The 21,543-nt window shown below is 42.5% G+C and overlaps 1 protein-coding gene across 4 annotated transcripts in view; it reads right to left on the bottom strand.

The window, feature by feature from the left end:
* The window catches only part of PARPBP (PARP1 binding protein), a 92,652-nt gene that overhangs the window by 67,586 nt on the left and 3,523 nt on the right, over positions 1 to 21,543 (bottom strand). For 3 of the 4 annotated variants that reach the window (XM_075551088.1, XM_075551087.1, XM_075551090.1), the window contains exon 2: positions 20,084 to 20,237. In XM_075551088.1, the coding sequence (XP_075407203.1) occupies positions 20,084 to 20,236 (153 nt within the window). In that variant the 5' untranslated portion in view covers position 20,237. Of the gene's footprint in view, positions 1 to 20,083; positions 20,238 to 21,543 lie in introns of those variants that run through there. The other variant, XM_075551089.1, reaches the window with a different exon arrangement.

The following is a 21,543-nucleotide window of genomic DNA, read 5'->3' on the forward strand; positions in this document are numbered from 1 at the left end:
CTGCACTGTGCTAAGCAGCCACAGTGGGGTTTCTCTCTGTATACATTGCTGCAATGGCACTAATCAGGCCAGAGTGCTTGCTTGTGTTAACCTGTTTTTCTGACTTGTTTGCTATTTTTCCTAGGAGAAATAAAACAGGATAAAATCTGGCCAAAATGACACATAGTTGGTTAGTGACCTACTGCTGTTACCAAGATTTTTACATATCAATATTTTATCTAACAAAAATATTTTCTTTAAGGTCTCATCTTCAATATCCACATGGCAAATTCTCGCAGATAACATGGCAACAGTTCTTACAGTAATTGCATTCTACTCCCATATTAATATCCTCCGTATAATCAATGAAGAAGCCCTGGTGTGTGCGGGTTTCGAGTGGGGCTGCTAACCACAGGTCGGGAGTTCTAAATCATCAGTCACTCCGATGGGGTTCTGATGGGGTTTTTTACTCCTGTTAAGATGTACAGTCTGGGAAGTCCACCAGGGCAGGACTGATCGACTTGTTGGTAGTGATTTTTGACATGGCTTTTAAACATCAACAATGAAGGAGCCCTGGTGGCATAGTGGGTGTCGATTTAACGGGCCCAGTTATTCAGTTTCAAAACTAAATAATTATATCTCAAAACTGTCCAGAAATATTTTTGGTATTACATCCTTCATGTTAAAAGTAAATTAAGATTGTACATAATGTAAATGTACCATTTATTCCCACACTGTTGGATTATAACTAGTGAAAGTAAAATCATACCCGTTCTTGATCTTGTGAGAAAAGATTTTGACTAGATTAACAGTGTTTATACTGGGATTGTAAAAACATTGTAAATCCAAAGGAAAATGTACTCCAAATATCAGTTTTCACGATCAGGTGCACACTATGTGAGCACAGTCTATTATTCAAACCAGCGACAACTGATTGAGAGTCTGGGGTCAAATCAGAAAATGTTTTGCTAGGAAAATCTGCCAGCTGGCTAATATTTGAAGGAAGTTCACAACGTTCACAATGTTTAATTCTCAGATGGACATAAGGATTGCGTTTCCCAAGAGCAGAATGAGAATAACAGAGTTAGACATTTTTTTCAGAGCACTTGTACCAAAGTTCGTTTTTATTAAAAATTAAAAATCTGAAATAAAATTTACATAACTATACAGCTGGACTGACTGTTGTTATGGTTACAGAAAAAATAGCAGACACATTTAAATGTACTAATGGGCTGGGAAAGTACTAAAATCCCTTGGGTTAGTTTCCTTAGCTATATAAAACGAGATTGTACAGATTAAATAACAATTTAATTATCGAATGATAGATCATGAAAGACATGTTTCCTTTCTCTTGACATCGGCGAAGTAAAAAATCATGTCACTGTTAAAAAACAAAAGTATCGGATTTCCTCATTAGGGTTTCAGAGACTGTAAATCTTACTGAAGCAGAGCCTCATCTTTCTCCAACAGAACACTTGGGTGGGTTCAACCATTAGCCTTGCAGATGGCAGCCCAACGCTTACCTGATAGAGCCACCAGGATGCCTTAGATTTCGTACACCCACTGCCGAGTGGATTCCGACGCATAGTGACAAAGCAGAACTGACCCTTTGGGTTCCCAAGACTGTGAGTCTTTACAAACGCAGAAAGCTTCATCGTTCTCCTGAATCATGGCTGGTAGTGCAATCTGCACCCCACACTACGCCACTGGGGCTCCTTAGATTTCCTGTCCTTCCCAGTCACTGCCATCAAGTCAGTTCTGACTCAGAGAAACTCTAGTGGTGCAACAGCCTACAAATTGAGTTGCTAACCACAAGGTCTGCAATTCCAACCTACCAGTAGCTCCACAAGAGAAAGATAGTCTCAGAAACCCACAGGGGCAGTTTTACTTGGTCCCATAGGGTCAATTTGGGATTCCATATAGTCATTTTTAAAATCAACTTCTGTGATGTGGCAAGGATTGCACAACTCTTCTTAAAGTTCTTGAATTATTGTATGGTATGTGAATTATCTGAGAACAAAACTTTGGGAAAAATAAAGAAAAAATCAACTTAGGTGTTGAAATTGTTTTCCATGAAGTTATAAAATGAATATATGCATCTTTTTTTTCAATGGAATATTTGTAAATTTCTAAATAAAGGCTGTATGGACCATAGCAAACTATGGATCACCTTGAGATGAACAAGAATTCCGGAACACTTCACAGTGCTCATGCAGAACTGGTACATGGACCAGGATGCAGTTGTGGGAGCAGAACAAGGGAATACAGCATGGGTGAGTATCAAAAAAGCGTGTCAGGGTGGTGTGGGAAACAGAAGGATTTCTCTCAAGTTGTCTCCCCCAAATATCTGCCAATCTTAGCTGCTTGAGAATGACCTACACTTGGAGGTCATCAGAAGTAGATCAGGGGTTATTCTCCCTAAGGGTTATCAGCCAACTAGAGCAAGCAGACACCACTATTTATCCCACAAGTAAGGCCCACTCCCTTCTGATAAGGAGAGTAGTTGTCTGTTTCCTTGTAGTAGACCCCAGAGAGGTCAAGCCCGCCCAAGGGTGACCAAGGTTAGGCCTCCATCATGAATCTAGGGTCTGCCCTTCTGGTCACATGCATACCTCTAGTTCTTTCCCTTCTTATCATGGGTACAGGCCTAGCTCATCCCCTTCCTGTTACGCCGATGCCCATTGTATATCCCCTTCCATAATGTGTATGCCTATGGTACTGCCCCTTCCTGTGACATGCTGTTACCTGCAATCACACCTCCCGAAGTAGATATAACCCTTGGTTAGCAATAAACGGGGTGCTCCAGCCTCTGGGCCAGTCCTCCAACCTCCTGCCAGGGACTCGAGCATCCTTCTAGGTCCCGGCCCCACCTAGCATCAGCCCACGCTGTGTGCCGACCAGGCTGGTAAAATCATGGCCATCCCCCATCAAACCACAGGGTTGTATCCTCTCACCATACTTATTCAATCTGTAGGCTGAGCAAATCATCCGAGAAGCTGGACTATCTGAAGAATGAAGCATCAAGAGTGGAAGAAGGCTTATTAAAATCCTGTGACATGTAGATGGCACAACCCGGCTTGCTGAAAGTGAGGAGTACTTGGAGCACTTGTTGAGGAAGATCAAGGATTGTAGCCTTCAGTATGGATTGCAACTTACCATAAAGAAAACCAAAATCCTCAACACTTTAGCATTAGGATACACATCATGATAAACGGAGAAAAGATTGAAGTTGTCAAGGATTCCGTCTTACTTGGGTCCACAATCACTGCTCATGGAAACAGCAGTCAAGAGCTCTAAAGGCAGTGCGCACTGGGTAAATGTGCTGTGTAAGACTTCTTTAGAGTGTCGAAAAGGAAGGATGTTACTTTGAGGACCAGAGTGCACCTGATTAAAGCCATGGTATATTCAGTCAACCTCATATGTATGTGAGAGCTGAACACCGAATAAGCAAGGCCAAAGAAGAATTGATAGGGTAAAGAATGCTCAAAGTACCATGGACTGCCAAAGGAACAAACAAATCAGTATTAGAAGAAGTACAGCCAAAGTGCTTCTTAAAAAAAGGATGGCGACAATTCATCTTACAGACTTTGGACGAGCTGTCAGGAGAAACCAGTCCTGGCGAAGGTCATCATGCTTGGTAAAGCAGAGGGGCAGGGAAAGAGGAAGGCCCTCAGCAAGATGCACTGACACGGTGGCTGCATCAATGGGTTCAAACAGCGGTGTGAAGGACCCAGAAAGGGGCAGTGTTTCTCCTTGTTTTACACAGGGTTGCTATGAATCGGAACCAACTGGACAGCACCTAACAAGAAGAATACTTAAGGAAAAGACTATCTATCCCATACAATCTCCAGACAAAGGCACACTCCAAAGGTCAAAATATTCTTTACCACACAAAGAAGTCATCAGGGAAATGGATCCTATAGTCATCAATACATCTGTAATAGGTTAAATTATAAGGAAGATGAGAAATCCCTCATAGAATTCAAACTAAAATATCCACCCCCTCTCAGAAAACAGAAACCTAAAGATAATTTTAATATGTCTTTTATTGTATCCACGTAAGCAGTTCATGAGAGTCCCTTAATGGTTCAGTTAATGTTCTCAGCTGCAGATCTCAAAGGGTGACAATTCAACTTCACCCAGCAGTTGTGAACTTGTGGTGAAAGAAAACCTTGGTAATCCACTTCTGAAAAATTAGTCACTGAGAACTATGGGGTACAGTTCTGCCTGACACACCGGCTCATCATGATTCAGAGACTCTACAGCGCCTGGTTTGTTTAAGGCATAAAACTGTTACACCATTAGACAGACTAATAACTCTATTAGTTTGGTTTGGTTTTTTTTAACTATTGTAATTAAATTCAAATGAGAAACTCTGCTTTAGAACACGTGTTCCCATTTCGGAGAACTCAGAATCTCAATAGAACTCAAACAAGGGAGGAACAAACCAACGTTACCATACTCTTAGTGCAGGCACACATTCTGAATGTGCCTGCAGTCGTGTGTGTGCCTGTGCAGTTAAGGAAACTTGAGCTAATTCTGCACGTGTGGAAGTGAAATAATGTTGAATTGTCACCCACCAGCCCCACCACACACAGAGAAGCTGTGAAACATTCAGTTGCAAGTCACCTTTCCTCTTCCTTCCTACCTAGAGTCTGAGCTTTCACCGTGAATTTAACTGATAGGAAGCTTTCCTCCAATGAGACTGAGCAACTTGCCTGAGGAAACATTGACTTGGGTGGAATATTTCAGTACGTCAACTGCTTTTTACAATAGGAACAATGTTTTCTTTCAGGACACCTACATATATACATATATCGATAGCAGGATGTAATTTGAGCATGGTCTGTTTTATTCCAGAGCCATATCCCTTAATCAGTATAATACTGCTTTTTAATAACTGCCTCAGGTTATGACACAGACATCAGGCACAAATATCTTCTTTGCTATCACTTTTACTTCCTAAACAATAATTAACTAAAGGTTAAAAAAATCAATAGGTTATTCATTAGACATGTGATAAAGCTTTCTTAAATTTCTCTCTCCATATTTTCCTGTTTAGAGGACCAAGGTTTAGGCCTCAGCTAGCTTATTCTATTTATAAAATATCATCAAAAGCTACCTTCATAAAATTTCTTCAGACTTCTTCATAAAATTTCTTCAGATGTCTTCCAATGGACAGATTGTTTTCCAGAAATAGATAAAGCATAGAAAGGGCAACGAAGTACAACTGAATTAATGGAAGATAGAACTGGTGAGATTGAAGGCAAATAGCTCAATACTAATCTGCTAGAGGTTTAATGAAAAAGCAGGCAAACCATCAGGTCCATGCAAACAAACACTACGCAATATCAAAAATGATCATGAACTTGTGAAACACTTCATAACAAGAATGAACCTGGAAGTTATCATGTTGAACAAAAGGGCAAATATTTATGAGACCGCTATTATAAAGAGTCAAGAAAAGGACTTCACCCTAACAGAAACATCCTTTGATGGTAACCTGAAGTGCAAGGGGAAAGGAGGTAATCAGATCACACCTTGGGTGGAGGGGAAGAGAAAGAAAGAAAACATCTTGTAAGAAAGCATCCAATGCCATTGGATCTCCTTATTGATATACTTTGGGCTTGATCTGGTTTTTAATATTTTGTTTTGGAGTTATTGATTTTGTTTTTCAAATTGGGTCTTTCCTCTGTTGTGTTTTGTTATTGTTGATGGCATCCCTTAACTCTGTTATGTATGTTTCTATGTGTTTCAGTACATGAAACCCAGGTTGAAAGACTCTGTTGAGACAATAAGTAGAATGAGGATTCAGGGTGGCGGAGTAAAGTTGGAGGGAGGGGGATAATGTGGAGCTGATGTCAAGGAGTATAAGAAGGAAGAAAATGTTTTGAAAATGATTGTGGTAGCAATTGTAAAACACGGCTTGATATGACTAAACTATTTGAATGGTAGGATGTCTGCATAATGTCCTAATAAAATGATTTTGAGGGGGAACGGCAGCAAAAATACTAGAACTCAGAATTTTTATTTTATTTTTTTAACCATTATGTTGAGGGTTCATACAACTCTTATCACAATCCATATACACGTCAAGTGTGTCAAGTACATTTGTACATTCATTGCCCTCATCATTCTCAAAACATTTTCTTTCTATCTAAACCTTTGGTATCAGCTTCATGAACTCAGAATTTTTAAATACTAACAGGGAACCTCACTCTAGAACAACAGTTCTCAACCTGTGGGTCGCGACAACTTTGAGGGTCGAATGACCCTTTCTCAGGGGTGCCTAATACATGCTGCACATCAGATATTTACATTATGATTCATAACACTAGCAAAATTACAGTTATGAAGTAGCAACGAAAATAATTTTATGGTTCGGGGTGACCACAACATGAAGAAAGGGTTGCGGCATTAGGAAGGTTGAGAGCCACTGCTCTAGGACAAGTAGCGAATGTGACGGTATGAGTATTACTGTAGTGATTTCTCACAAGTGAGAGAAGTCCAACCAAAATAATTAGATTATGCTGGACAATTTACAAAAAGATGAAGAATTCAGAAACAAAATATTTTGAAAATGATGATGGCAACATATGTACAAATATATTTGATACAATTGATGTATGGGTTGTTATAAGAGCTGTAATATCCTCCAAAAATGATTTATTAATTTTTTAAAAGAAAACACATAAAAAGCAAAGTGGCTGTATTCTAACAAAATTTTATTTACAAAAAAATATGAACATATAATTGAAGAAAACACCTGAGTAGTCAAGTAAGCATTTATAAAGATGCTTAGATGCTCTATTAAAAAACAAAAACCACAAATCAAAATGAAATACTTTTTTCTCTTTTCTGATAAGGTTTGACAACCTCTGAGGTAGTTTATTGTGCCAACCTGGCCAATAATCATGTGGGGTTAATTGAAGGGCAGAGGGATAAATGGCTCGGTGAGCCTCACCTTTCTAGTTCTCGGGTCTCTTGCTCTCTGATGGTTGGACCAGGGTCCAGCTGCCTTAGCCAGTTCCCTGCTTCATCTGGCAGGGCTCATTACCTGCAATCCATCCCCAAGGAGAAGCCACATGGACCTACCCCGCTGGAGCTCTGGGTGCTGAAGCAGCCATGTGGAGACCCCTGTCAGCGCTGAGATGCTTACAAATTCACTGATTGGGCTTTTCTCCTGCAGTAGGCATCATTGTGTGTGTTTTGTGAGATGGAGGAGGACTTTGTGAATTGGTGTTGGACATATGGATTAATGTTGGACTTGTGGGCTTGGGCAGTACTGGGTTGGGATGTTTTCTTGATGTGCACTTACCCTTTATACAAAACTCTCTCTTATACAGGAGTTTCTAAGGATTTGTTTCTCTAAATTACCCAGACTAACATAACCTCTAATATGGAGGAGCATGCAACAGTTTTCTTGTCTACCACAGATAGAAATGTAAATTCTAACAAACACTTTGGAAAACAGCCTGGGAGTATGAAGGCATATTAAAGATGACAGCGAGATGCATGAGCTCAAAAACTCCAGACTTTCTTGCTCAATGCAGAAGATATCTCCTTTCAATGTAGAGTTATTCATAATAGCAAATACCTTGAAAGAACTGAAAGACCCATCATGGATAAAATGAATCAGTCAGGCAATGAAAGGTGTAAAATGATTACGTGAAATCACTGTACCATCTACAGTGCCTGTAGAAGCCTTGGAAACAATGCCAGGTGGGGAGGAAAAAAGATGCATAAAGATATGTAGGTCACCTGGTAGAATATAAAAATAGCCCCATTTTACTAACAAGTCGGCAAACTGGCTGTGGAGAATGAGACTCATGACTGCCTTGTTCATGAGGGAAGGGAAAGGCCAAGGGGTTAACAACTGGGAGACTCCCAGCTCGGAGGGCGGCATAAATGATGGTACCTGGATTCCCTTGAGAACAACCATCATTCCCTAGTATGCAAGAACTTGGTTTTACAAGCTGCCATCGAAGTGAGGCATCAACTCTTCTTAATATAATTGAACTATTAAGTTGTCTATTTTTAATCAATTATTAGGGGCTCATACAACTCCTTTCACAATCCATACATACATCGAGTCCAGCACATTCATACATATGTTGCCATCATCATTCTCAAAACACCTGCTCTCTACTTGAGCCATTGGTATCAGCTCCTCATTTTTTCCCCTCCCTCCCGGCCCCCTCCTCCCCCCTGAACTCTTGATAATTTATAAATTATATTATTTTATCTTACACCATCCAACATCTCCCTCACCCACTTCTCCACTGTCCGTCCCCCAGGGAGGAGGTTATATGTAGACCTTGTCATCTGTTCCCCCTTTCTCCTTCACCTTACCACTGGTCCTGAAGGGTTCATCTGTCCTGGATTCCCTGTATTTCAAGTTCCTATTTGTACCAGTGTACATCCTCCGGTCTAGCTGGATATGTAAGGTAGAATTGGGATCATGATAGTGGGGGTGGGAGGGGGAGCATTCAAGAACTAGAGGAAAATTGTATGTTTCATCATCGCTACACTGCACTCTGACTGGCTCGTCTCCTCCCCACAGCCCTTCTGCAAGGGGATGTCCAATTTTCCCCAGATGGGCCCTAGGTCCCCACTCTGTACTCCCCATCATTTACAATGCTATGATTTTGGGGGGAGGGGTCTTTGATGCCTGATACCTGATTCCTTCGACGCCTTGTCATCTCACAGGCTGGTGTGGTTCTTCCATGTGGGCTTTGTTGTTTCTCAGTTAGATGGGCCCTTGTTTATCTTCCAGTTTATAAGACCCCAGATTGTAAATATTTTGACAGCTGGGCGCCATCAACTTTCTTCATCACATTTGCCTATGCACCCGCTTTTTCTTCAGCATTCATGTCGGGTAGGCTGGTGTGTTTCTTCCATGTGGGTTTTGTTGTTTCTTAGCTAGATGGCCGCCTGATTGTTTTCAAGCCTTTAAGACCCCAGAAGCTGTATTATTTGATAGCCGGGCACCATCAGCTTTCTTCACCACTTTTGCTTATGCACCCACTTTGTCCTCAGCGATCAAGTCAGGACAGGCTGGTGTGCTTCCTCCACGTGGGTTTTGTTGTCTCTCAGCTTGATGGCTGCTTGTTTATCTTCAGGTCTTTTAGACTTCAGGTGCTATATCTTTTGGTAGCTGGAAACCATCAGCTTTCTTCACATTTACTTGTGCATCCATAAGTTGTATTTTTTTAAAGAAACTGTTTTATGAATCCTGATTATAAGATTTAAGAGCCAAAGCTGAGCCCAAGGAAAGTCAGATGCTAAATCAGAGACCCTCCCCACTTAATCCATTTTATAAAAGTCAAAGCCCCTTAAAAGCCAACATCTTTATAAGTACACTGGGAAAAAAAATACGAGCAGAAATAATTGCCAGGGAGGCAGTTTGTGAAGCAGCTTTAATATTCTGCTTACCTCTCTGGGGACCCTCCACCAAAAATTTTGCCTACTAACTAATTTCTGTCCAGGTAAGAACATGTACCTCGGCAGAAAGCTAGTCGTGCAAACCCTTACGCGCTAGGCCACAGGACCAAGGTTGGAGGTCCAAAGCCAACCAGAGGCACTTCAGAAGGCCAGCCTTTTGATCTGCTTCCAAGAGGACTTGACCGGCAGCAGCGAACAACATTCCTAAGAGAGGATAAAGTGGACAGTCTCGGACATGGAGAGCCCCACTGAGGACAGGAGTACCCAGAGGACAACCTCAGGAAGTCATGGGAGCTTCCATTACGGATTTTAGCACCCTTACCAGGTGCTAACACACTGGCAGCGCAGCTGTACTTCAGTCAGCCAGGAGAAAGGAAAATTCTTTCCTGAGGAACCTGTCTATGTAAAAGGGTATTTTTTTTTTTTCTTCTTTACACCGGAATGTGAGTAAATCCTTTTATTGGAATGTTCTCAAGACTGGATTGGCTCACATGAGCACTGCCCCTTTTGGGGGAGAGGACATGGCTGCCAGGCATGGTGGCGGCAGCAGCACTGGGGCTCTCAGCTTCTGCACAAAATGTCCACTGAAGGAACCCACACACAGGTTTCCTGGGATTCGGCTGCCTTGGGCTGTCCCAAGTCTCCCTCGCCCAGGCTGCCTCTGAACCAAGCTTGCAGGACCTCTCTGGCACGGTTGCTGCCCTGCCCCACTCATGGTCAGGGGCACACTGGTAGCTGAATATGCCCAACAGGCTCACCAAACACAAACCACCACCCCCCAAGTGACCCAGCCCCTAGAAAGCAAACGAAGGCTAGCAATCCTTCACACGTATGTTAGGTTCGGTGTACAGGGCACATGGGGTGCCCAGTGGCTGCTTGGAGCAGGCCCAAGCTGGAGCCAGAGCTCTGACTTGGTTCTACAAGATTGCTCCTGGCCCATCCCTGCCTCTGAGCATAGCCCCACGTGCTGTTTTCCTCTAGGTACTAGCTCTGGGTCCAAAGGGAACAGGAGGAGATGGCACAGAGAAGGAGGGAGAGAAAGGGCAATGAAACAATACAAAAATTCAGAAACCAGGACAACAATCTTTTACAATGATGAGGGAACGGCCGAGAAGACCACACACCAGCCCAGAGCATCTCCGACCCCCGCCCTGGACAGGGGCCTAGACCCCAGGAGCCTCTCGATGGACTGCTGGATGGACCGGATCTGCTGCTTCAGCTGCGAGCCCTCCTTGATGGCGACGGAGCAGGCGATGACAGGCCTGGACACGCCACGGGCCCGGGCCTCCTTGGAGCGCACAAACACATATGGTGCGTTCTTGTCTTCACACGGCAGCGGGAGGTGCAGGATGATCTCCAGCGGCTCCGAGATGCCTCTGTTGAGGGTTTTGGCGGCCTCGTTGGCTCCTTAGTTACTGGACTGCTGAACCAGGTCCGACAGCTTCTTGGTGAGGTGGGCATCGTGGCTGCGGTTCCGTGGTCTCGCCACGCCGGGAGGAGCGCGGCCAAAGTTGGAGCACGAGCGGTGCCTGAGCAGGAAAACCGCACTAGGAAGCAGCAAATGGCTGGCCCCAAGCCGGAAGTGGAAATCGTAAAAGGGTATCTTAAGGTAATGACATCAGAGTTTCCCCAACCGAGCAGCCCAGTGAGGCCAGGTGGCCAAATCTGTAAGGCGCATTTCCAGTAAGCATTTTAGTGTTCCAATTTTTGTGGGGGGAAATGGCTATAGGTTATCACAAGAAATGTTTTAAGTAGGAAGAAAGAACCTCCCTTCCAAATAAAACTAACAGAAGCTATAAACTTGAAGAAAACAGTAAAGATAAGAAAGCTTCATTAGTATCATTAACATTATCGGAAAAGAAGTATAATTCACTATTCTCAGAAATGGAGGAGGGCATATTACAGTCTTGCAGAAAGAGCAAGATGTTAATTTAAAAAAAAACAAACAAAAGAGATTGTGTACATAGATGACTGCAGAAAATCCACGAAACCATTAAATACTGAATATGTTTTTAACTATTGGTTAGAAAAAAACAAAAAGTTGAATAAAAATGCAGAAAATAGAAAAGAAGAAACTAAAATGAAATTAGAAAAACCAGAAGAAAATAAATAATAAAATATAAATGAGAAAGTTTAACATTTATATTCCAAAAGGAGAAAAGGGAAGAAAAAAAAGTTTAATCAAGAAATTTCCAAGGACAAAGGACATGCATTTTCCAGATTGAAAAGCCACATTGAGCACTCAACAAAGCTAAGATCTACAAATCTACACAAAGGGGAAATAAAGAAAAAATTTTTAAAAGAATGACTTTTATACAAAGGATCAAAACTAAGGAATAATTATTAAAATTGAGAATTGGATATTCAAGCAAACCACCATATAAGCATGAGAGGAAAACAAAGAAATTTCACTTATTTGAAGCATCAGAAAACTTCTACCCCTGATTCAGAAAGCTACAGGAGAGTGTACTTCCTAGACCATGAGAGCAAATCAAGAAAGACTAAAACATGGATGCCAGTAACCTGAGGTATACAGCTGGAGAGAGACAGGGTAAACAGAATGATGGTGATAAGATGTCTTCCAAGAGATAACAAATGGAATCATAGATACTTTTAAAAATATAAATTGAGAGGTAATTTATATAACTTACAAGACTTTGGGCACAATTAGTGAACAACACATAGCATACGTGAGTGTAGGAAACTGAGAAAACCAGGAAAAATATGTGCAGAGAAATTCTCTATGCTCATAATTCAGAGTCTGGGAGAGAAGCCTTCCCATTCGGGAGTTGGAGATGAGTCCCAGTCACATTCTCCTAACCAAAAGTTATTTCCCTCCCACCCCCCCTCACCCCCCCACCCCCACAGTAAGAATGCTAATTTTAAGATGCTGCCTAGAAGCACAGACTGAATGTTGAAGATTAATTTCTTTTTTTTGTAGTGCTTCATAGAATTTTTATTGGCTTATTTTCTTTTTTTTTTAATTTTTTTATTTTAACAATTTATTGGGGCTGATACAATTCTTTTCACAGTTCATACATATACATACATCAATTGTATAAAGCACATCTGTACAGTCTTTGCCCTAATCATTTTTTTCTCTTTTCTTCTTTTACATTTTATTAGGGACTCAAACAACTCTTACCACAATCCATACATATACATACATCAATTGTATAAAGCACATCCATACATTCCCTGCCCCAATCATTCTCAAGGCATTTGCTCTCCACTTAAGCCCCTTGCATCAGGTCCTCTTTTTTCCACCCCCCTCCCTCCCCATTCCCCCCTCCCTCATATGCCCTTGGTAATTTATACCTCGTTATTTTGTCATATCTTGCCCTATCCGGAGTCTCCCTTCCCCCCTTCTCTGCTGTCCCTCTCCCAGGGAAGAGGTCACATGTGGATCCTTGTAATCAGTTCCCTTTCCAACCCACTCACCCTCCACTCTCCCAGCATCGTCCCTCCCACCCTTGGTCCTGAAGGTATCATCCACCCTGGATTCCCTGTACCTCCAACCCTCATATGTACCAGTGTACAGCCTCTGTCCTATCCAGCCCTGCAAGGTAGAATTCGGATGATGGTAGTTGGGGGGAGGAAGCATCCAGGATCTGGGGGAAAGCTGTGTTCTTCATCGATACTACCTCACACCCTAATTAACCCATCTCCTCTCCTAAACCCCTCTATGAGGGGATCTCCATTGGCCGACACTTGGGCCTTGGGTCTCCACTCTGCACTTCCCCCTTCATTTAATATGATATATATATACATATATACACATACAGAAGATTAATTTCTTGAAGATTATCTCCAATCAAGAGTGATCAGACCACCCACCCTAAATACTGCCCACACCCATATGATAAGAACCATAAATTGTTCCCCTGGAGAAGAGCTCAGGGAACCTAAGGTCAAGCCTGCTCAGAGACAACCAAGGTTAAACCACCAATTTAACTCTGGAACCCGCCCATGTTGTTACAGATGTAGCTTCCTGTTCCCTCAGGTCTCTAACACAGTGGTTCTAAACCTTCCTAATGCCGCCACCTTTTCATACAGTTCCTCATGTTGTGGCAACCCCCCAATCAACCATAAAGTTATTTTCATTGTTACTTTGTAACTATAATTTTGCTACTGTTATGAATCGGGAGACCCCTGTGAAAAGGTCACTCAACCCCCAAAGGGGTCGCAACCCACAGGTTGAGAACTGCTGCTCTAATACAGCCCCTTCCTGTTACATGTGTGTGTGGTATGACTTGCATTCCCAAGGTTCTATAAGCCTATGAGAGAATGCATATTCTCTCTCTCTCTCTCTCTCTCTCTCTCTCTCTCTCTCTCTCTCTCTCTCTCTCTCTCTCCTGGCATCAGAAGAAGTGAGCCCTTGTATACCTTGCTGGATGTTTCTTTAATTTACCCTTCAAGTACACAACTGCCCTCTAGGGCCCATTTGGTTGTGGAAGGTGGTCCCCCACACATAATATATAAGCATACAAAAATATAGTAATCGTTAACTGGTGGAGGAGGGGAGGTTTACACAGGAAAGAATTTCTACCATTAGCAGTTCAGTGGTCATTTATAGCATAAACACTGAAAGCTACCCTAATCAAAGCAACAATGTAACTATATTGGGAGAAAGAAGGGTAGATAAACAGTGGGCAATACAGTGATAGATACAATGTTTTATGAAAGAAAGGGATGTTCCTGTGTGTAAAATTCAGAGAAGGGTCTCAATTCAGTCACAGGGCCAAGGGGTTACAAGCAGCAAAGTTTATGTCAACCTGGGTGCAGTCAGGCTGTGTAGAGCAGTGCATCTGTCGCCGGCTCAGGGACTGCTGGCCTTATATACTCTACAGAAAAGAGGGATGGTTTTGACCCCTCTGGGGTGGAAAATACAGGCTGAGGTTTTCTTGCTTGATCAGCTTTAATAGGTTGTTGTTAGTTGCCACGGAGTTGATTCCAACTCCTGGCGTCCCTATCTACAAAGGGTCACCACAGGATTTTTACCACTGCCCATCTGGAAGCAGACCAACAAGCCCGTCTTTTAAAGAGGGTCCTTGGTGGCAGCAAACCAATAACTGATTTTCCTGCAAGGGTCTTATTGGCCAAAGTTAAAAACAGTCAATTCTGTCAATGTCTGATCTGTTTAGAAAATGTACAGGCCAGCCGTGGCTCTGTTGAGATAAAGCCCTTGGGCTGGCTCCAATGATCTTGGCTCTGGCAAAGACAGCGGAGGGGCTAAGGTCAAACGCTAGCCAGTAAGCAGTGGACCTGTGCTTGCTTATCTGTACGGTGTTCCTCTGCAAGGGACAGTGAGGAATTTCCCTTAGTGACTTTCCTGTGCTGTTTTCTGCAGAGTCCTTCTGGTTACTCAGTCGCCATCTTGCCGGAAGTCTCTGGCCTGTACATCTGGAGGCCCAAAGCCCATCTGTAAGCAATTGGACATCCATCCCCTTACAAAAGGGTAGTAGGGAGGAGACGAGCCAGTCAGAGTGCACTGCAGCACCAATGAACAGCACCAATGAAATGTACAACTTTCCTCCAGTATCTTAATGCTTCCTCCCCCCACTATCATGACCCCAATTCTACCTTAAAAATTTGGCTAGACCAGAGCATGTACACGGGTACAGATAAGAGCTGGAAACACAGGGAATCCAGAACAGATAAACCCCGCAGGACCAATATTGAAAGGAGCCATACCAGGAGGGGAAGGAGAAGGTGAGGGGCGATAAAGGGAACAGATCACAATGATCTACCTATAAACCCCTCCGAGGGTGATGGACAACAGAAAAGTAGGTGAAGAGAGATATCGGTTTGTATAAGACATGAAAACATAACAATAATTTATAAACTATCAAGAGTTCATGAGGGAAAGAATGAGGGGAGGGAAAGAACGAGTGAGGAGCTGATACCACAGGTTCAAGTAGAAAGAAAATGTTTTGAGAATGATGATGGCAACAAATGTACAGATGTGCTTGACACACTGGATGTATGTATGGATTGTGAGAAGAGTTGTACGAGTCCCCAATAAAATTGATTTTAAAAAAGAAAGAAAATGTACATCTGACATCCAAGTTTGTGAAGCGCTGATAATCAGAATTAAAGGCACTCATCCAATGCCATTTCACAAACTAGATCGACAGAACTATTGTAACCAAGCCGATTCTCAAAATTTCTCTCATCTTGTCAAACTAGTGTTCTTACCATGATTTTGATGCCCTGCACCCTTCTTTTGGGGGAAAGATGAAGCTTCCTACTCTGGTAACCAGTGGCAGTCTTTCAAACCTACAGGGGCGATCTATCCTGTCCTATAAGATCGCTATTAATCAAAATTGATGGCAGTGCGTTTTGTTTTTAGGCTTGGACCCTTCCTCTAAGGTTGTATTGCAGCGATTAAATCCATTGACTGGTAATTAAAACCCACCACCTGTTCTCCAGGAGAAAAATGGGGCAATCTGTTTCAGGTAAAAGATAGGCAGCCTTGGAACCTCGGCAAGGAGCTTCGTCAGACTTTCCTTAACAATGGGTTTCAAGTTGTATAAGCCCCTTGTAAAATGATTAAGGAAAAAAAAACGAGTTTCAGACCCTTCTGAACTGACTCCCCTTCCTTCCTCCATCTCCTAAATTCTTCCCATCCAAGGATTTTCCTTCATTAAAGATGATCATCTAAAATCTAAGAATCCTTTCTTTACCATGCTAGCCTATGTCCATCCTTCCCTCATCTGCACATCCTTACCCTTTTGTCGTTGTTGTTTAGGGGCCATTGAGTTAAATCAGTCTCATAGGGACCCTATGTACAACAGAACGAAGCACTGCCCAGTCCTGGGCCATCCTCCCACTTGTTGTTATGTTTGACCCCACTGTGCCAGCCAGTGTGTCAATCCATCTTATGCAGGCTCTCCTCTTTCTCGCTGCCACTCTACTTTACCAAACATGATGGCCGTCTCTAGGAACTGGTCTCTTCTGAAAACAGACAAAGTGAACCAGACAAAGTCTTGCCACCTTGCCTATAAGGAGCATTCTGACTGGACCTCTTCCAAGCCAGATGTTTGTTCTCTGGGCAGTCTGTGGCACCTCAACATTTTGCATCAGCACCCTAATTCAAATGCATGGATTCTACTTCCTTACTTAGTCTATGTTCAACTTTCATATGCATATGGCACAATTGAAAATCCCACGGCATTAGCCAGGTGCACTTTAGTCCTCAAAGTAACATCCTTGCTTTTCCACACTTTCAAGAGGTCATGTGTTGCAGATTTACCCAATGTGACACATAACTTGAACTCTTGAGTGCTGCTTCCATGAGCACTGATTGTGGATCATGGCAAGATGAAATCCTTGACAACTTTAATCCTTTCTCCACTTATCAAGATGTTACTTATTCGTCCAGTTGCTGGGATTGCTGTTGACTTTGCAGTGAGCTGTGATCCACACTGACAGTTGTAATCCTTGATTTGCACCAAGTGTTTCACATTCCCTGCACTTTCTGCAAGAAAGGCTGTTATCACCCAAATATCACAAGTTGTTAATAAGCCTTCCTCCAATCCTGGTGTTGAATTCTTCTTCATATAATTCAGCTTCTCTAATTATTTCTTCAGCATACAAACTGAACACGTATGGTGAGAAGATACAACCCTGACACACACCTTTCTTGATTTTAAACCATGCAGTATTCTCTTGTTCTGTTCACACACTGCCTCTTGATCCATGTACAAGTTCCACATGAGCACAATGAAGTGTTCTGGAATTCCCATTCTTCTCAAGGTTATCCATAGTTTGTTATGATCCACACAGTTGAATGCCCTGGCATAGTCAATAAAACCCACATAAACATCTGTCTGGTGTTCTCTGCTTTAAGCCAAGATCCATCTGACATCAGCAATGATATCCCTTGTTACACATCCTCTTCTGAGTCTGCCCTGGATGTCTCGCACTCCCTCTTCTGCAACTGTTGATGTTCAGCAACATTTTACTTGCGTGTGACATTAATAACAGCAAGGTCAGCAGTTTGAAATTACCAGCTGCTTCACAGGAGAAAGATAAGGCTTTCTACTCCCTTAAAGAGTTACAGTCTCAGAAACTCCAAGAACCAGTTCTACTCTGTCCTATAGGGTCACTACAATTCTGAATTGACTTGATGGCAGTGAATTTGGACTTTTGATTTTAGACAAAAATAAGTCTTATAAAATAAAAGCAAACTTTTATCATATTAGCCAGAGAAGTACCTATGTTAGGACTTTTCATGAGTGGGTGAAGGGAGACATTGGTCAGTGTAAGACATGAAAAAAAAAATTTATAAATTATCAAGGGGGAGGGAGGGATGGGTGGGGGAGGGTGGGGGAGGATGGGGAAAAAATGAGGAGCTGATACCAAGGGCTCAAATAGAAAGAAAATGTTTTGAAAATGATGGCAACAAATGTACAAATGTGCTTGACACAATGAATGCATGTCTGGATTGTGATAAGAGCTGTATAAGCCCCCAACAAAATGATTTTTTTTAAAAAAAGATGCCAGGAGGGTTGTGGGGAGGGGCACGGGTTGGAAGAGGAGCTGATACAAAAGACTCAATGGAAACTAAACATCTAGAAAAGAACGATGGTAATATCTGTACAAATATGTCTGATACAATTGGTGTATGGATTGTAACAAGAGCTGTAACAGCCCCCAATAAAATGATCTTAAAAAAATGTTATTTTAAAGCCTCCATGAAACATCAAATGCATAGGGACTTCAAAAAGTTCATGGAAAGTAAAATAAAAGATAGATTGAATGTTTCCATGAACTTTTGAAGCTCTCTCATGTCATGTCCGATATGTCAAATTGCACGTCTAAAGGGTTTTTTGTTTTAACTTCTTGCTGTGGATTGGGCAGAGATTTACAGAGCACATCAGTTTTCCAATCAACAGTCCACATATTCTTTGTTTCACGTCAGCAACTCTAATCCCCAGCATGTAACATCAGCTAATCCCATGTCCTCTTGGCTTCCCTTTTCCATTGCTCTTTGCCTAACCTTCCCTGCCCTCTCATGCTGCTCCTTAGGCAAATGCGCCTTTGTGACCACACAGGGCCGATCATTCCAAGCAGTTCATACCTCCCTAGTGTTACCGTTCCCCTGCGGATCTGACGAGTGTTTGGCTAAGGCGCTCTGGTGGTGCTGTCAGGTAAGCATTAGCCTACAAGGTTGGTGGTTCAAACAATCAGTCTCTGAGGGAGAAAGATGACGCTGTCTGTTTCCACTGATTCACAACCTCTGAAGCCCTAGATGGTGTGCCTGTGAGTTGGAATCCACCTGAAGGCAGTTAGTATTGTTTGCTTGAAAACTGAACCACAAAGGTGAGCTCAATTGCAGGCTTCAAGGGTGACTACAAGCCAGTCTTAAAGGTTCTACCAGTCTCTAGCCAACTGGTAACCTTGCTTGTGATTATGACTTTGAGTTTTGGTCCACATTTTTCTCCTATTCTATACAGGCCCTTCTATAAAGTTCAGGCAGCACAGAAGGTTATATGTTGGACTACTAAGCAATCCATTCTCAGAAAATAAATGGCTCCTATAAAGATTTACTGCCCTGGAAGCCAAAAGAGGAAGTTCAAGTCGGTACCATAGGGGCAATATGAGCCAAATAGACTCAACGTTAGTGACTTATACAGAATTTTCCATTGTAATCCCTGTCAGAGGGGTCAGCAATCGTAGCCTTGCACCATATAATTCTGATCTCAGGGTGGTGGAGGATGAGGCCCTCATGGCTCATTAGTCCATAGGACTAATTATTTCCACAAGTCTTAGATTCTCTCCAATCTTCTTTGCTCAGGGCAGGGAGGGACCAACAGCTGCACCTTAGATGGTTGTTCACAAGATTTTAAGACCCCAGCAGTACTCATCAAAGTAGGATCTAGAACTTTCTCTTCATGGACTATGTAATTCAAGGTCTTAAGAGGCCAAATGGAGTACTGGGTATGTGGTGGTCAGCAGTTTAAAACCATCAGCCAGGCACTCCTTGAGAGAAAGAGGAGGCTTTCTAATCCAGTGAAGAATTCCAGTTTCAGAAACCCACAGGGAGAGTTCTACTCTTCCCTATAGGATCATTATGAGTCAGCTTCGACTTGATTGGCAGTGAGTGAGTGATTGGAGGCCTTAAATATATTGGAATTTTCAAAAATACCATTGACAAAAATTTTCTCTCCAGATTGTTTTGAGATTGCTGACGGTTGTTTACCTTCTTACTCTTTATTTTTATTTTTTTAACTTTATTTCCTTTGTTTTGCTTTTTATTGTTCCCGTTGGGTTTCCCAGCTTGGAAAGCGCAGAGGGAATGGATGCACAGAGAGAGTAACTGATTCAATAGTTCCCTGGGGAAGGGGAAAGGGTCAGAGGGTCTGGGGAGCAAATGATAAATGCAGGAGTGGGGAGGAAGCGCTAGAACTGACTGTGGTGCTACACAGACACAACTCTGTTTAAAGGAGACTTGACAATGGAAGTGTACCAGGTGCGTATTCTATGTCAATAAAATTATGAAAGAAAAAAAACCTTTTTAAATGCTGTATTGATATTATCAGAGTCGAGCATATGTTACCAAAGGGTTAATGCAATGAAGCTTATTAAAGTGAGCAACAACCAAAATGCAGTTGAAAGAAAAGAAGGTACAGTAACTCAAATGCAGTTCACTCACCTGTTTGTTGTTTTCTGCCATGGAAAGCTGCAGTGCCAAGAGCATGGAGTCTGCTCCGCATACAGTAGTTCGCTCCGAGCTGCACAGAGCACGCCAATTCCGTCTAAACTCTTTGATCATATTCCAGACAGCCTTCTGATAAAGCACAGCCATCCTTTGAAAGCAGGACCAGAGACAATGTCCAATGGGTTTATTGTAATTGGAAATTAATACCTTACATGTTTGAGCACACAGCATTACAGGGAGAAAAAATAGACAGTGGATAAGAAACCCTTCCACATTGACCAAGACGGCCTGTAATTAAATTTAAGAAACTAGAATAGCAATGCAATTCCTGACCAACCATATTTTCCTCTCATTTAATTTTCTTAAATCAAATATTTTGAAATAAGCCAGCGTCCAGTCTGAAACACATGCAAAACATATATAGAGACAAACATAATGGTAGACAAAGGACTAATTTAAGCTATATTTTTAAATTAGTCTTTTCAATAAATAGAAATACCTGTGGTAGACAGCAAAAATAAGGAAAAACTGCTAAATTCCTCTCATCACTGTATGATCTTCCCTCTCTCAAAAGAAGTGATCTACTCTCTCACCTATTTAAACCTGGGCCTTCCTTGTGCCTTGTTTCGGCAATAGATTTTGAGGAAAATGATTTTATAAAAGTCCTGAGGCCAGGCCTCCTGAGACCCATGCATAAAAAGAGTTAACACAGCAGGCCTGACTGCCGTCCTTTGAAAGACTGATCACGGGTTGGTCACTGGATCTTAGATTTCAGGAAGGTTCCCACTCCCACGAGTTGATATGAGTTAGGGTTAAATAGCACAAACAAAATCAATCTACTTTATGCCAAATATCTACTTTTCTCTGGGGAGTCTGGAATGTTCCCAGAGTGCCTAGGTGCTCCGCCCGTGATAAAAACCCAGGACACATAGACCCTCATGACTTCCTTGGTGGCAACAGTTCACACTTGTTGTCACAACTTGTTGCTGGGGAAATTAAGCCTGTCCTGTGTGACTCCACTTAGAGAGGACCCTGGGGAGCTTGTTCCTGGTCTCTCTTGAAGGCTTCTGCCCAGGTGCCTTTGTCCTTGCTGGCTTTGCTTTGGATCCTTCTGCTGCAGTACATCAGAGCTGTGCGTATGAGTCCATGCTAAGTGCTGAAAGTCATCTCGGCGAATCATCCGACCTGGAGGTGGCCCTTGGAAAGGTAACATGAGGCCCTGCGCCTTCAGTTCTCATTCTCTTGCTACTCTCAGACGGCCACGTGCAAAAGCCCAAGCTAGTGTGCTGGAGGGGCCAGGCGGAAGAGAACGAAAGCACTCCAAATGACAGCCAGCACAAGCTGGCAGGTGAGTGCGAATACCTTAGATCATCTGGCCCCTGTGAGCCCACTGGATGAACCGCAGTCACAGAGTCATCCAGGCCTAAGGCCAGCAAAAAAAAGTTAATCCACAG

This window comes from Tenrec ecaudatus, chromosome 6 (genome assembly GCF_050624435.1).
Source record: "Tenrec ecaudatus isolate mTenEca1 chromosome 6, mTenEca1.hap1, whole genome shotgun sequence".
NCBI classification, from domain to species: Eukaryota; Metazoa; Chordata; class Mammalia; order Afrosoricida; family Tenrecidae; genus Tenrec; species Tenrec ecaudatus.